The sequence below is a fragment of the Python bivittatus genome, unplaced genomic scaffold (assembly GCF_059951505.1).
Source record: "Python bivittatus isolate LINGU-HERP-01145 unplaced genomic scaffold, Pbiv_v1 ctg000850_np1212, whole genome shotgun sequence".
NCBI classification, from domain to species: domain Eukaryota; kingdom Metazoa; phylum Chordata; class Lepidosauria; order Squamata; family Pythonidae; genus Python; species Python bivittatus.
Genome location: NW_028277112.1, coordinates 33,148,701 through 33,164,360, shown reverse-complemented (window position 1 = coordinate 33,164,360; position 15,660 = coordinate 33,148,701). Strand labels below are relative to the sequence as shown.

Here is a 15,660-nt window from a genome sequence, read left to right as displayed (position 1 = left end):
TCAGTTTCTTTATATATAAAACAGTGTTCTGTAAGCCCATTTTAAATCATGGTTGACAGATTCATTACTGTTTACTTGAATTGAGCATCCAGGTAAACTATTGCTAGAAAAAATGTGGCAATGTGTAAGTTTGCAATACATTCCTAATCTGCCAAACCAAAGGTAAAGCACACAATCAAGTCAATTGCTACTCTCCACTACATCTTCCTCTATTAAGGCTGGAGAGAACTGTTCTCAGCATCTAGGTGAAAAATGAAGTTTTCTCCATAATGGAGTCAGCTGAGATGATCACACAGAAGAAAAGCACCCTGCATGGGAAGGTCTGGGATGATCCCCATCTTCCTCTGCAGAGAGCTTTGCCTAGGAAGCATCTGGTAATGCTGAGGAGAAGACCTTGGCACTCCCAAATGAAGCATTATGAAGCCAGAGCTGCCTATTTTCAATCAGTTATCCACTAGGAGTGCTTTTCCTCTCCAAACAAGTTTGTTCACACTAATTCCTGCTCTGAACTTTTTCTATGAGGGTCCTCATTCAAGATCCTGTAGATGAAGTGGCCAGAGGTCCCATCTCTTTTCCAGGCCCTAGCTGAAATGCAATATCACAGAAGACTGTAGCATAAAATGTCATTTCTGATTTGCCTTATATGGCAGACCTACACATAAAAGTGTATATAGAAAAATCTAACAATTAACTTTTGCTACCTTCTTATATATGATTTTTAAGGATTTTCAGGACCTGGGAAGCAAAAGCAAACATAATTTGGAAATCCATCAGAGTCATACGTTTAAATCCAAAATTCGCTCTACTCTCCAAATCATCTATTGGGTGATTCATTATGTTCTAGAGTAGGTTAAGTCATACAGCAAAATGTAGTATTGGAATGTTCTTTCAATGCAGCTGCAAAGGTGTGCTGTTCAATATAAACTAGCTAGCATTTTCTCAGACTTTGACCAGCATTCATACAACAGACTTTGTAGATAGAAGTATAAAAGATGAGCAATTGCCCAGAATGTAGGCATATGAATTTATGCCATACGACATCTACTGATATACAATTAAAGGATGTAAGAAAGAAAAACTGTAACAATAATGAACAGCCTGCTCCGTCATCCTTTGCTGTTAAGCAGCCAGTTGCATTTTGTTCAACTCTATACAAAAGATTGCTATAGACTGTAGCTGATGCATGGCTAGTCAGATTTCCAAATGCACAGAATCCACTTATTTACAATATTTTTACACTGCCAACTTCATAAGAATCCTAGTGGTTTATGAACAATATAAATCCAAAAAATCATAAATACTTAAAACAAACAACCCCCTCCTCTTCTGTAAAAAAGCTTCTGGAAAATATGTGTAACATTCCTTTAAGACTGAAAAGTAGCAACAGTCTTTCAGCAGAAGGAGTGGGGAATCTTCTACTAAAAATGTCTGTGATTCCTTGCACTGACTGAAGTTGACCCTGATAGGACTTTTTGATTAATGTAGTTGTAATTATGTGTGAGGAAAGCTTATAAAACTGTAGGCATACATTTCAATCAGACTTTCCCTAAAATGTGCAGTTATTTAGCTGTGAATGCTGTGCTTGTACACTGCCCAGCGTCACACTGGCAGCCATATAAATTTGTTAAATAAATAATTAAATACATCTTTCTAACTTCTGTTTAAAAAAAGTCAGTACTATGACACTAGCATATTAGACTGATGAAGGCAAGGTGTTTTACATCTTTTAAGAAGTTACCAAATGCAGAGGATCAATTTCTTCCACAGAAATGGTAACCTAAAATTCTTTTAACCCTGGTACATTAAATCCAAAAAATACAATTATAGCTGAAGATGAGATGCTGCAGTGGGATGTTTAGTCAACATACTTGATTAGTTAGCCAATTTTCCATTATACTGAAAACTAACACATTCGGAACATATTAGGATATAAACCTACTGGAAACACTCAAAAAGAAGAAAATATGTATACAATGCAACTCACGATGTATCTGAAGCAGTCCAAGGGGAAAGAATGGAGGTTAACAAAAGGAGCCAGCATGGCAAATTTAGTGTAGATTGAAAATAAAAAAGAACACATATACTGTAAAACATAAAGAAGGCCAAGCCACAAAAATATATCACACACAGGTAGCCTAGATCTGAAAAGATGCTGTCAGCAACCAAAAGCTCAGGATGAACTGAAGTTAGCAATGAATGCTAGGAACAACAAAAGGTGTTTTTCTTTTGGTAGGTTAAAAATAAAAGGAAAAGTATGTTTGTTCAACAAGGAAGGCAAAATATTAGCATGTATAGTAACAATAATAAAAGACAGAGTTTTTTTACTCTTATTTTGCTTCAGTCTTCAACAACAGCAAAATAACTTTTCATTCTACCAGGAAACTGTGAATGTCTCAATCTCCAGGACCAGATGAATTGCATCCTGGGGCCCTGGAAGAACTAGCTGATAGTCTGGCTGGACCCCTATGTATTATCTCTGATAAATTGTGGACAAATAAAATGCCAGATGATTGGAAATGGGCAAATGTCCCTATCTTCATAAACAACCAACCACAAACCAGTGTTATTGACATTTGAGAAGGTACTTAATTAAAAAATAGATCTGTAACCATTTTAAAAATTACCAGAAGTCAGGATCTTATCTATTTTTTTTAATCTTTACTAGATTGTGGGAATGCTGTAGATATTATATACCTGTACTACCTGTACCGCAAAGCATTTGATAAAGTACCCCATGCCATGCTGTGCATAACACAAGAATTAACTGGATACTCAACTGGCTCAAAAATTGTACTCGGGGAAAGTTTATTACTGGTTCTGCATTAGATAAGTGGGGTACCATAAACATCACTATTTTCACTAATTATTTGGATGAAGAGGTGGATAGAATGCTTATCAAATTTGCAGATGATACAAAATTGAGTGGGATGGCTAATACCCTAGAAGACAGAGATAAAATCTGAGAATATTTTTTGGAGGAAAGAACTGGTTAGAGAAAATTGTTAACGAGAACAGAGTAAAATTTAATAGAGCCAAGTGCAACAAAATGATTATGAGCTAGCAGTGGCTCCATAATTATTCTATCCTGTTCTATTCTGTTATGGTTAAAGTACTGTGTCCAGTTCTGGGCACCACACTTAAGACAATGAAGATCATCAGACTAGAAATGAAGCCCTCTGAAGAATGACTGAAGGAGCTGGGTATGTACAACCTTGAGAAAGGACAACTGAGGGCAATACTACAGCACTTTTCAAATACCTGAAGGTTATCACAAGAAGATCAAAGCTGTTTTTTTCTTGTTCCATAGCACAAAAGATGGAACACTGGATTTAAGTTATAGGAGATAAAAATTCCTAACAGCAAAAGCAGTTCAGGAGCAGAACAAATTATCAAGAGATGATGGGCTTCCTTTCATTAGATCTGTAGCTACATAATAATCTGCCTGGGATACTTTAATTTGGATTCCTGCACTGAGCAGGAGGTTGGACTTGATGGCCTAAATACCCTCTTCCAGCCTTGTGATTTTATAATTCTGTAATTTTCACTGAATAGTATGAGAATTGAAGGTTCTGCGTAATTGAGATTTATTAAGTCATGATGGAAATGGAACAAATAATATTAAAGTGCAAAGAATTACACATATTGATGCATCAAGGGTAACAGGAAAAGCATTGAGAAACATTATTAGAAATGTCAGAATGAACAATGAATCCTTGACAAGCTTCCTGATTAAGTAGCAAATGATCTATGATAATCAATTATGAATTTGAAATGCCCAGTTAGGCAAGATTTTGTGAAATACTAACAAATTTCATGAACACAGATATATTTACTAAACCTGTCTTTGTTTGGTGACTGAGAAAATTTGCTGTCTTAGCACCATGGGAAGTACCACCCAAGGGAAATAATAGCAGGGAAAGGCTTTCTTACTAATATTTCATACAGAGAAATTAAACCTTTGTTTCAGAAAGGTCAACCTAGCTTTGGAATTACATCGTGGGCAGCAGGATATAAATGCTGACTACTAAAAATCTCTTCTGCAATGATACCTTTAAAAATGCCTGATCAATAATTGCATTTACATACATATTAAATATGTATGTGTGAGGTCTGATGTATTTTCTAACCTTGAATATTATCTGTTATCACTATCCATCCTTCAGATCATCTGTTATCTCTATCTGTCCTTTAAATTAATTAGCAGCCAGTCCAGGAACTCTTTCTGGTTCTTTGTCATGCATGAACTTTTAGGTGGCTGAAGAAATAAAGAGGCTGAATTAAAGTCTTATGGTCAGCAGAACCACCAGGAAGGCAAAGATACTTCTACACTAGAATCACTTTCACAGTGGGCGAAGAGATGCTCTGTACAGGTAGTTCTTGACTTATGATGGCAGTTGGGACCGGAATTTCCATTGCTAAGCGATATGGTTGTAATGTGCAACTGCACTGCTTAGCAACAGCAATCCCTGCAGTCCCAGTTGCCTAGCGATGGCAGTCCCTGCAGTCCCAGTTGCCATCGTTAACCAAATCCCACAGTGGTTAGGCAAGGCAACTTCCTGCCGGCTTCCCACAAGCAAAGTCAGTGGGGAAGCTGGCAGGAAGTTGCAAATCCCAGGCTGGCAGGCAGGTAAATGGCTGCTGCCAGGTGGGGAAGGGAATGAGGGGGTACATGGAGGTGTGCCAAGGAGGGTGTGTGAGGATGTGAGGGATGTGAGGGAGAGTGCACAAGGGAGGTTGCAAGGGGGTATATGAGAGGCGCGGTGTGGGTTGACAAGGGTGTGCAGCGTGGATCGGGAAGCTACAACCGGTCGTAAGTGCAAACCAGCTGCCAAGCCCAGATTGTGACCATGTGACCACACAGGTGCTGGGATGGCTGGAATTCTGAGGACCGGTCATAACCACCATTTGTTCAGTGCCATCATAACTTTGAACGGTCACTGAATGGTTGTAGGTCGAGGATTACCTGTATAGTACTGTATTTAGGGAAGAAGAGAAATGCCACTGCAGAGACTAATCTGCGCAATATTGGACTATGCCCTTAGTTTATTAATTACTGACAAACTGAATTGTCAACTTAGATTTGCATAAATTTTCATAGAGTGAAAACAAGAATTAAAACAGAAAAAAAAATAACATACACAGTCTAAAGTATTTTAGATGCCTGTGTTACAGCTTTGAAAGAAACACTGTTTTCAACTTGACACAGAACATAATGCTTTTTCTAATAAGATACTAGCCATCTGCAGTATCTGAGTTGAGTCCAAAAGTGGTGCCTCCTGACAGAAAGGCATCTACCATCAGTAGGGATTTTTTCATCTACCTCTATTCTCAAAAACTGAGCATGGCGAGAGACTGAACTCCTTTTCCATGAATAGTTTACTAACAAAGCACTGGAAGTAGCTCTTTGTACGAAATTGTATTATTACAGTCATTCAAAATATTCAACTAAAAATATAGATACTTCTCCTGCTCTATCTAATCAAATCTGAAAAAGGATTTATTTCATTCTCTAAACTGTTCCTTGGAAGAATATTTTCTAACTCCTTTTTATTAGACTTGCTTTTGTAAGGAAGAATGATAATCTATAAAACTTTGACATCTTTTGACAGGATACAGAAATTCTTCAGATTGTTCAGATATTCACTTAGTGTTCCAGTCATATGCAAAGAATATGCTGAACTGATTCAGATATAACATGTAATCATGATTTAACTTTGCATTCACATCAGCAATCTTATGCCTGCACATTAATTCTTTTCTGTGCCTACCATGAAATGCGTACGGTTGTGGTTCCTTTTTACTAGTCTAAATTATGGTTTAGCACCACAGCCAAAAAAGGATTTTAAATGAATCATGAAGTGTAAAAATTCAACCTTCATTAATTGACAGTGTTTGGAATTCAGGACAGTAATGCTCACCTTTTAAAACTGCTTTTTCTTGCAGTAGACCTGGTAGTTCTTTTAGTAAGACCTGCACTGTCAGAAATGCTAGGTTCAGACTGTTTACTTTTCTGAACACTGGATTGCAGAATTACTCTGGAAAGAGTGGGAAAAAGGTATTACATCAAACAAGTTAAAAACATATAATGCACAATAAGATTGATATGCTATATGGATTTCCACAAACATCTAAAAATTAGGGTCTTGTGAACAGATTTATTTGATCTTCATGGTTTCTTTTTAAGTCTTTTAAGTCTTCAGTGAAAGCATTAGTATTTCCAACTTGTTTGGTTTAGGGCTTCTGGGAGAGAGAAATAAGTTTTGTTTTTTTTTAATGTACCAGAAAGGGTTATAGAAGATCAAGAATCACTATATGCACACCCATATACTCATCTATCAAAATGGACTGGTGAGTGGAAAAAACCCCCACTGAGATCCTTAGTTGTGTGCCTGCAGAGAAATGCATCAACACACTGATTACATATTTACATATTTCACAGAAAGGCAAAATGAATTGATGTGCTACACTCTTGAAAGTTGTAAGCTATTAGAGTAGAGTTTACACTAAACTTTTTCCAAAAAATTCCCTCCTCCCTCCCAAATGTCAGTGGAAAGTAAGGTAATTAACAAAGGAATGTTTGCATCATCTGAAATCTGGAATAAGAAGAAATTATGTAGAAAAATTAAGTACTTGTAAAAGTTTCCATCCGCCATACATCACCAGTTTACATACAACAAATTCACTGTGAATGTCCACACAAAGGTACTATGAATTCAAAAGGTAAACTCAAAATCAGTTCCCTAGTTTTCACAGGTAATGGGAGTAAAATCACAAATTCAATAATACTATAGGCAGATGGAAGAGTAGCAGTTTCTGATGACTTCCCCTCCTACTTGCACCTACTATGCACCTGAAAATTTGCCTCCAAAATTTATTCTTTCTGCTAATGTGAATAAACGATTTTTTCCCCATTTGCAGAATGTCCATTCTGAATCTAGCCCAGCCTATCCAATATTGAAACCTTCCATGTGTGTTGACTCAAACTCCTGGAATTCTCCAGCCATTATGCCCACTGCTGAGAATTCCAGAATCTGAAGATCACACACCCAGAGGGCATCAAGTCTGAGGAAGGCTGGTCTAACTTATTATCCAGTGAAACAACTCTTTTAGAAGATCACTGCTGCCTTGCTATCCCATTGTTTTATTTTGTGTTACCCTCAACTTGAGAAGCAGGAAGAACTTTCTTCATTTTTTTTTCCAGCCACAAGAAAGGAATGGTAAAAAAATCCCTCTCATCAGCATATCTTACCAGATTAGTTTCCTTCACTCCTTGACTATATATGCTCATTATACTATACACTTTTATTCAAGACACTTCAGAATATTTTGCTATGGTAGGGTGTTTCAGTCTATTTATGTGAACAATTAAATAGGTAGAAAGCAAAAGTCTCTTCAGAAAAAAAAAATCCAGATGAATGGAGGACAGGCAGTTTTTGATTAAAAAAGAAAAGCTTCACACTTATTTCTATTGGTGTGTGTTTAATTTCTAGGTCCTGATAACCATTTCAAATGTAGAGAAAATCTATATCTAAATTTACTATTTACAAATTTCAGTACAGAATACTTTGGGTAGTAGATCTCTCTCTACAGGACGTCTTGGGAAGAAATGGCAAACTGAAGACAGCTCCACTGAGAGCAGAGCTGACGACTGTGGCAGAATGAAGAGCTGGTGAGTGAACTGGCTCTTCTGGACGAGGAGAGGACTTGGGATTGCCCACAAGTGCTCCAGACAGTTGCTCCTTGCGAGGAAACTGTAAGAGAGCAGTCGCCAGCAGTTTGAGAGCTCTGGATGATGAGGGAATGCCATCTTAGCCCAAATGATGGTTGGCGCCTTTATGGACCCAGGGTTCACATACTTTTCTAATCACTTTTGGAAATTGCTTATTAATTGCTTCTCAGCTATTAGGAACCTTTGGAATGACAAGTTTTTTTACAACATTGGGTGAGTCTCCTTTGAATCTTCATGAAAGGAAATTTAAATATAGGCTTAAGGACTTTAAAAAAAATTTTGGGGGGGGGAATAAACAGCAAAAGGGTGATTAGAACGTTGATTTCAGAAAGTTACAAATGGACTAAGGTCAAGATGAATTTGAATTAAGATTTTGAAATAAAAATCCTTCCCGTGGGAAAATACTGTTGTTCTGAATCTATATACTACTAAAACTCTCATGTCTGTAACCTTCAACCAGGTGAAACAGTGCGTCATAGGGCAACAATTTTTGAACCAAGGTACCTCAAATGGGCTAATTTACAGAATACATCCAAAATCCAGGACCCATGACTCCCATGGAATTGAAATTTATGGCCACTTCAGCACTGCTGTGCCGCTGCGGTGAGCCCAGGTCATATGATCATCATAGGCATATCCCAGACCTCTTTCCCACCTCCCTCTGTCCCCTGTGCCAAATCAGCTGGCAGCAAGGCCTGACAGGCAAGCAGCAATTGGCTGCTTTGGAAACAATGCAAACATCTGAAATTTCTTAACAATGGTGGGTGTTGAGGGAAGGATGAGGGAGCGACTTGGATGCCTGCTAGTGAGATAAGGGGGCGCCAGCAGTCGATGGGTGAGCCCTCTTCCTCCCTTGAGGGAGGGGGCTTTGGGGACACACCAGAATGAGTAGCAGGGGTACAATTTTCCTTGCAGTCCACAGCTCCCTTTGTTCCAGCTCCTCCCAGCAAAGTGATAGCAGTTCCCCTGGTCAGCCGAGGAGGAGGCGGCTTCACCAGGGCTCTCCTGAGGGTTGTGAGGGGAGGGCAAATGGTGCAAGCCTATAATGATTTTGTAAACCGCCCAGAGTCATTCAACAAGATGGGCGGTGACAAATTTGATATATATATATATTGCCCACAAGTGCTCCAGACAGTTGCTCCTTGCGAGGAAACTGTAAGAGAGCAGTCGCCAGCAGTTTGAGAGCTCTGGATGATGAGGGAATGCCATCTTAGCCCAAACGACGGTTGGCGCCTTTATATATATATGAAAATAAAATAAAATAAAATAAAATATTATATGTGGGAAGGAAGGGAGGGAGGGGGAGAAGATTTCTGATGCTCCCTGCCAGCTTTCCACAAGCAAAATCAACAGGGCAGGTGGCAGCAAGTTGTAAGTCACTCATACTCCCACTGCTTTTTTGCCCTTGGTCGTTCTGTTTCTCTGTTTACGTAAGGAAATATCTCTGAAACCATGACCTAATGGGTCACGGGTTGTCTTGTTCTTACACTAAAAACATGATAGGACGTGACTTTGAAGGTTGGACAGTAGAAGGAACCAGAAGGGATAAAGATTACAATTAAAGGAGAAGAATACTTAAATTTGACTTACTAATACAGAATGGAGCAAAATACTTTAACATTGGACATATTGAGGGATATTTGTGAACAATGGACCCAGAAGTTAATTTTAAAAGTGTCTGCTGTTATAGACAGATAGTTTTTAAAAGATGTTATGGAAGAGGAACATGTTTTACTTGATAAGACTGAGACTAATCTGAAAGTGGATTTAAAAATGATAGGCTACAAGAATGATATAGAAAAAGTTGCTACACTGGATATACAAATGAAACTGGCCGATGTCTTAATAATTAAAAGGGATACCAATAGAAGAGAATATGTGTAGTTCAGGGTTGAACTGTGGAGTACTTGGGGTTTTCTGAGCTTGGTTGTTTTCTTGCAAACATTTCGTTACCTGGCTAGGTAACACCTTCAGTGCTAGAAAGGAATGGGGTTTGCTCTCTGTTTATATACTGTGGCATGCCTTGCCAGTGTTGGTGGGGGTGGGGGTTTTATTTTTTTCCCCTTGGTAGTTCCTTGATTAGGGTATTGTTTACTGCTTGATTGTATGTCTGGTGATAATTTTGGTGTTAATCTCTGCTTATCTGGGTGATGACTGCTGATGAGGAGATGTTCTGGTCTTTTGTTTTTCTTTCTATTGTCAATTTTGAATAGTGTGTAGATGTTGTTTATTTCCATTATAGAGATATTATAGAGATAATTACATATACTATATATTATAGAGAAACTTTTGCAAGAAAACAACCAAGCTCAGAGAACCCCAAGGACTCCACAATTAAAAGGGATATACAAATAACAAACCAAAAGAGTGACCTGGACAACTTTCCTATATTGGATTTACAAAAGAGGCTTGGTAAAGCTTTGAAGAATTTTGTGAGAAGGGACAAATAAAAAATGAAAAGAAATCAAGTTCTAGGACATTATTTGAAGGGATTAAAGATCATGATTGTTAAAAATAAAAGGAAGGAAGAGGATTTATTTGATCAAGGTTAAAATAGATATGTTATCTCTGGAAACCCTAAATGGACTTTTGCTGACTAGGACTGAATGATGACTTTTTTTTAAAATAACTTTATTAAATTTTAAAATAGAAACAGTAAAAACTAACTAAAACTAAACTTCCTTTAAGGAAGAAAATAAGAAAAAGAAAGGAAAATTAGAAAAAAGAATGTCCAAGGTCAAAAGTGCAAAAAAACAAAGATAAAAAAAAAAGAATTGACTTCCGATCTTCTTCACAACAGATACAACTGACAGTATACATCAATCTCTTGCCCTAAGTTTACAACATAACTTTCATTATTACTATAAACCCATATTATTTCTAATAATCAAATCCAAACAACATAATTTCATTTTTTCCTGTTTCCCACAGAAAGTCCAAAAAAAGGTTTCCAATTAACATTAAAATTACACAATATCTTTTCTCAAATCAAAGCCATCAATTTCACCATCTCAGCCAACTCCATCAGCTTCACCATCCCTTCTTCCATTGTAGGTAATGTCTTATTTTTCCACCTTTCTACATATAAAAAAAACCTTACTGTAGTTATCATATATAAGAACAAAAATTCCGTAAATAGCAAATATATTTTAACCTTAGTCAAAAATAAATCCATTTTATAATCCAATTTAGCATTTTCTCTAAAAATAGGCAAATGAAATCTCTCCCCCTTTATACACAAATCCTTAAAACCTCGTCATTCAATCCTGGTCAGACAAAGGTTCCCGTTAATAACTACCAAAAACCTCAACATATATATTAACCATAATCAAATAAATTCAGATTGTAAACCTTCTGTTCAGTTTTAAAAAGCTTAATCTTTAATCCTTTCAAATAGGGTCCCACAAGTTGATTCCCCATCATTCTCTCATCTTCTCGCAGAAACAGCCCAGAAATTTCTTTGTCTCTTCCCAGGAACAGCCTCACCAATTCAACATTCCTTTTGCAAATCCAAGATAAAAAGTCTTTCCAAGTCAATCTTCTTTTCCATTATTTGTATGTCCCTTTTAATCAGGGTGACATCAGTTGGTTTCATCTGTAAATCCATTCTAGCATTCTTTTGCATATCACTCTTATCCTCTGGCATTTTTAATCCATTTTCGGATCCACATCTTGTTCATATCACTTTTGTAATCCAGCATTTTTTTAAACTCCAAATCCACATTCAAGTCAATCTCTACCTCCATTTCAAAATTAATCATCTTATCCAATCTTTCTTCTATCTTTTTTTTAAGGGACTTGAATTTAGCTCCTAATTCATCAAACACTGATTGGAGTAAGCTTAAAGATGTTTTACCTTCTAATGGCTGCTCCAAAGGGCCTCTTCTAGCCAATTTTTTTTCTTCCCCCCAAAGCAAGCAACTGTAGATATTGTATAAGTGAAAGTAAGCAGACACTTCACGCCCTCTGGTGCCTTTCAAGCTGTAATTGCGGGCACGTGCCAACAGGGAATACACAAAAAGCTCAAATTACTATCTTCTTTTGTCTTGAAAATCCAGCCAATTAACAGGCATATCACAGAAAAACAAAGTTTTCCCATAGAAAAATCAAATCCAATTAATACCGATGGAATTTCATATAATTAAACTTATAACAAATAAATCTTCCCCTTCCAGCATAAGCAACTTTTATATCTTTTTTTTATCTTCCAGCTTTTTGTGAGTTGTTCATATCACAATACTCTAATTCTATTGAACTTTTAGTCCCAGAAATAAAGAAAAAACACCAAGAGAATTACTTATCTGTTACAAAGGAAGGTCTCTCTTTTGTTAAAAAATAGTTATATTCCAAAGTGGGTTGGAAATGGGGTTTGGCCAGCTCTAGTGTCTGTATTTAGGCTGCACCACAACTGTGAACAAAGATGGATCCCCTGCCTCCCAGCCGCTCGCTCACAAGCTGTTCACAGAAGCTTCCATTTCTGCGAATGGTTTATGAGGAATGGCTGTCCCTGGGACCATTTGGGTTGATTTCTCCCTTCCTCCTTGATCTGGAGCAAGTTGGGCAGCCAGCACTTACTGTGAGCCATTGATCTAGCTGTGGTGCTATCCCCCCTCTCATGGAGAGATGACTATGCCACCACTGTCCCCGCTGGAAGTCAAATGATGAGGTTTTAAGGATTTCTTTTAGATAAGAGATATGGGGAAAAGAGTTCGCTTGTTGCATTTCAAGAGAAGGTGATAAGTTACTAAAATTGTTCATAGTTGTTGTGATGAAGGGGGAAGTCATTTCTTTTTTTCTTTACTATATTCTTGTTTTTTCTTTCTGTTCTAATTTTCTTATTTTTGGTACTATTTTTTATTTTTCTTTTTTCTTAGTTTGTATTAGTTTTTATCATTTTAATTGTAATGTTTCATAAAATTACTATTAAAAAAAGACCTCCCTCAACAAAGTAACAAAAATTACATTTGGAAGGGAAATTGGAGATGGTAATAGTTTTCTTCCAACAATAAACTACAGTATTTCATCTCCCACATTCTGTTAATTTTCAGATGAACAACATCTACTGTATGACTATCACTGTAATGAAAATTGCAAAGAATAGTTTAATGACTAAATGACTCATCTTCTTGGTTACATGTGTCACCATCCAATAATTCATCTCACTGAGTTGGAGTGAATAGTTTATTATTGCTATAGTCAAGAATGAAAAATTGAGAATTATTCATCCCCAGGAACCTTGATGACACAAGTGTTTCAAGCACCTTATGGATGATACATCTATGACAATATATACAGTACAAATGTCACATATTTTGTGATTTTTAAAATAAAAATAGAGTGTGCTATCGTTCAGTAATTATAATTCAGATTAAATGATGGGCAATTTTCTCAAGCTGAATATGATCTTGTTCAGAGCTAAACACTACAATAAAACATAAGCTGGTAAACGCAAGATTCTAAGAGAAATATAGAGAAATGTGAAATATTCTTAAGGATCACTAGGAGGCATAATGTCCAATGCCTAATATGCCTAATGTAATCCAAATAATTATACTGTTCTGATAACCGTATTTCATTACCATCCAAATTAAAGCCAAGAAGAAACAATGTTAAGATAGGTAGAAAGATAGAAAACATTTAGAAGGTGGTCAGCAACCTACAGTCTAGAGGCCACACGTGGCTCTTGTTGGTAACAACTGTGGCTCTGTGTCCCACTGAATAGCTGAGAAATTAATGGCAGGAAATTTAAGGTCTCAGATTATCTGCAGCAGGACACTGCAGAGGAAGGGAAGGGTATAAATGTGTCTATGACAACAATGTATGAGCATGTAAGCGAGTTGGAAATGTGTACAGAACAGAAAAGGCTGGAAAGATACGGGTGGAGAAACACAGGCTCAGATTGAATGTTAGCCAAGAATGAGTGATTGTGTATTTGATAGCTAACAGAATCTAGAAATATTCTAATACTAGATAAGGCTGCACTGCCCTGAACAGAGTTGGCTGGCAATTTGGGAATTTTCCCAGATTCACAGTTCCTGCTGAAACAGCTCATGGAGGCTGTGGGTAGCAGATTCTTTGTTCAAATTGGACCTTGTGCATTAAGTGCAGCCATTTCAGTATCACAAAGTTTTGTACATAGTCACTTAATCATTTTGCAGATGGAATACTGCATTTCCTCTGCATGGGCTATCTCTGAAGATCATTCAGAAACTTCAACTGGTACAGCATGCAGCTGCCCATGTAATTGTGGGTGCATCAAAATTTATCCATGTGATACCACTTCTTCAACAGCTGCAATGCCTGCCAATTAGCTTTCAGATGCAACTCAAGATGCTAGTTGTCACCTTTAAAACCCTTTGTGGCTCAGACTTGGATATGTATGAGACCATTTTCTCTGGATTAAATTTGTTCATCCAGTGAAATTAGGTAATAAGGGCTTTCTGAAGGTCCCTTCTTTGAGGATGCCACTGACCCTGGGGATGAGCCCTCTTGGCGATGACCTCCCTTTTCTTGGAATAGCTTACCCTGGATATCTGGTGGTCCTCCACCATACTGGGCTTCTAAAAGACTGTAAAGACCTGGATCTTTGGGAAGGTATTTGGGAATGTGGAGATTCTGCCTAACACCATGGGATGGCATTTCACCTGCTGTTTTGGGGGGTGTTTATACATTTGATTTTTTTTTTTAATTTTTAACATTTGTTGTGGTGGTTTGTAAACTTTTACAGCCTATGGGAATTTAGCAGCACAGAAGCCTCAGTCAGTCAGTCAGTCAGTCAGTCAGTCAGTCAGTCAGTCAGTCAGTCAGTCAGTCAATAAATATTAATAGGCTTGTAGCCTTGACCTCTCACTTAGTATTCTATATGCCCCCAAGACTGAAAAGACTGCCTACTGATGGCCTAGAACAGCAGCACACTAAAAAATGTTTACCTTTTTCTTTAATTTAATTACTATTAGAGCCAAATACTATGTTTACTAATTGGAATGCTTCCATTACTTCTAAGTATTCATGGAAATGGGGGAAGAGGGGAAGGAAAAGGACATACACCCACTCCTTGTTTAGTAACTACCTTGGCTGGCAACTATTTGCAAATACGATAGTAATAGAAAATTCATTTTCTGACCAATGTGTGCATTTATGACCAAATTTCATGCACCTGACAATGCACGCCAGAGTGAGAATAATGCTGGCACAGCTGTATGAGAGAACTTTATCTGAATGAGAATGCAGCAACCAGTGATCTTCATGTCTCTGTCACTTAATAACCATTTTGCTTAACGACCTGGTCATTGGAAAGGAATTTGGTCGCTAAATGAGAAGTGAGTGTATAACAGAACTGTAGCACTGAATGCCTAGACTAAGTGCTTACTTGTCTACAGGTCTTCACACTTACGAAATGAAAATATAAATGTAAAACACAAGCAAGGTTTAACCTCAAAGGATTCCAGAAAGAGACTAAATTCCTTTCACATGCTGAAAAGGAAGCCATCCCACCATACATTCAAAATAGCACTGCATATAAAGGTTTTCTGCACAAAATATATGGATCAACCCACAGAACAGAAGAGACTTCCATCTCAAAGGAAAATTCTAAGACAGGTAAATTACCCCTTGTACTATATCCCCTTTTGCTTGTAAAAGTAGCTAGAGATTAAATGAAGGGGGGTGGGGGGGAGATGGTAATAAAAGCTAGATGCAATGCGTTTATGAATAAGGCAAGAAAATGAGCTACTGAAGAGATTGTAATAGGGACACTTACACAGTGGCTCTCCCAAGGGAGGTTCTGATGGACCTACGTTCTTAAACCATCTAGACAGAATAGCAGGTTGGGAAGAAGGGAGCCACACACAATCCACCAGATGACAATGCTACTCAGAGCAGAGGCCAGTATAGCTAGGAGACATCTAAAAAGGAGCGAGGGTGGGGAGGAA

At 37.5% G+C, this 15,660-nt stretch overlaps 1 protein-coding gene across 9 annotated transcripts in view; it reads right to left on the bottom strand.

The window, feature by feature from the left end:
* CDC14B (cell division cycle 14B) overlaps window positions 1-15,660 on the bottom strand; it is a 61,951-nt gene that overhangs the window by 7,846 nt on the left and 38,445 nt on the right. For 5 of the 9 annotated variants that reach the window (XM_007429485.4, XM_007429487.4, XM_088130021.1 and 2 more), the window contains exon 13: window positions 5,919-6,035. The exons of 1 other annotated variant lie outside the window; for it this stretch is intronic. In XM_007429485.4, the coding sequence (XP_007429547.3) occupies window positions 5,919-6,035 (117 nt within the window). Of the gene's footprint in view, window positions 1-5,918; window positions 6,036-11,585; window positions 11,711-15,488; window positions 15,634-15,660 lie in introns of those variants that run through there. 3 more of the 9 variants (XM_088130017.1, XM_007429489.4, XM_007429488.4) reach the window with 3 other exon arrangements.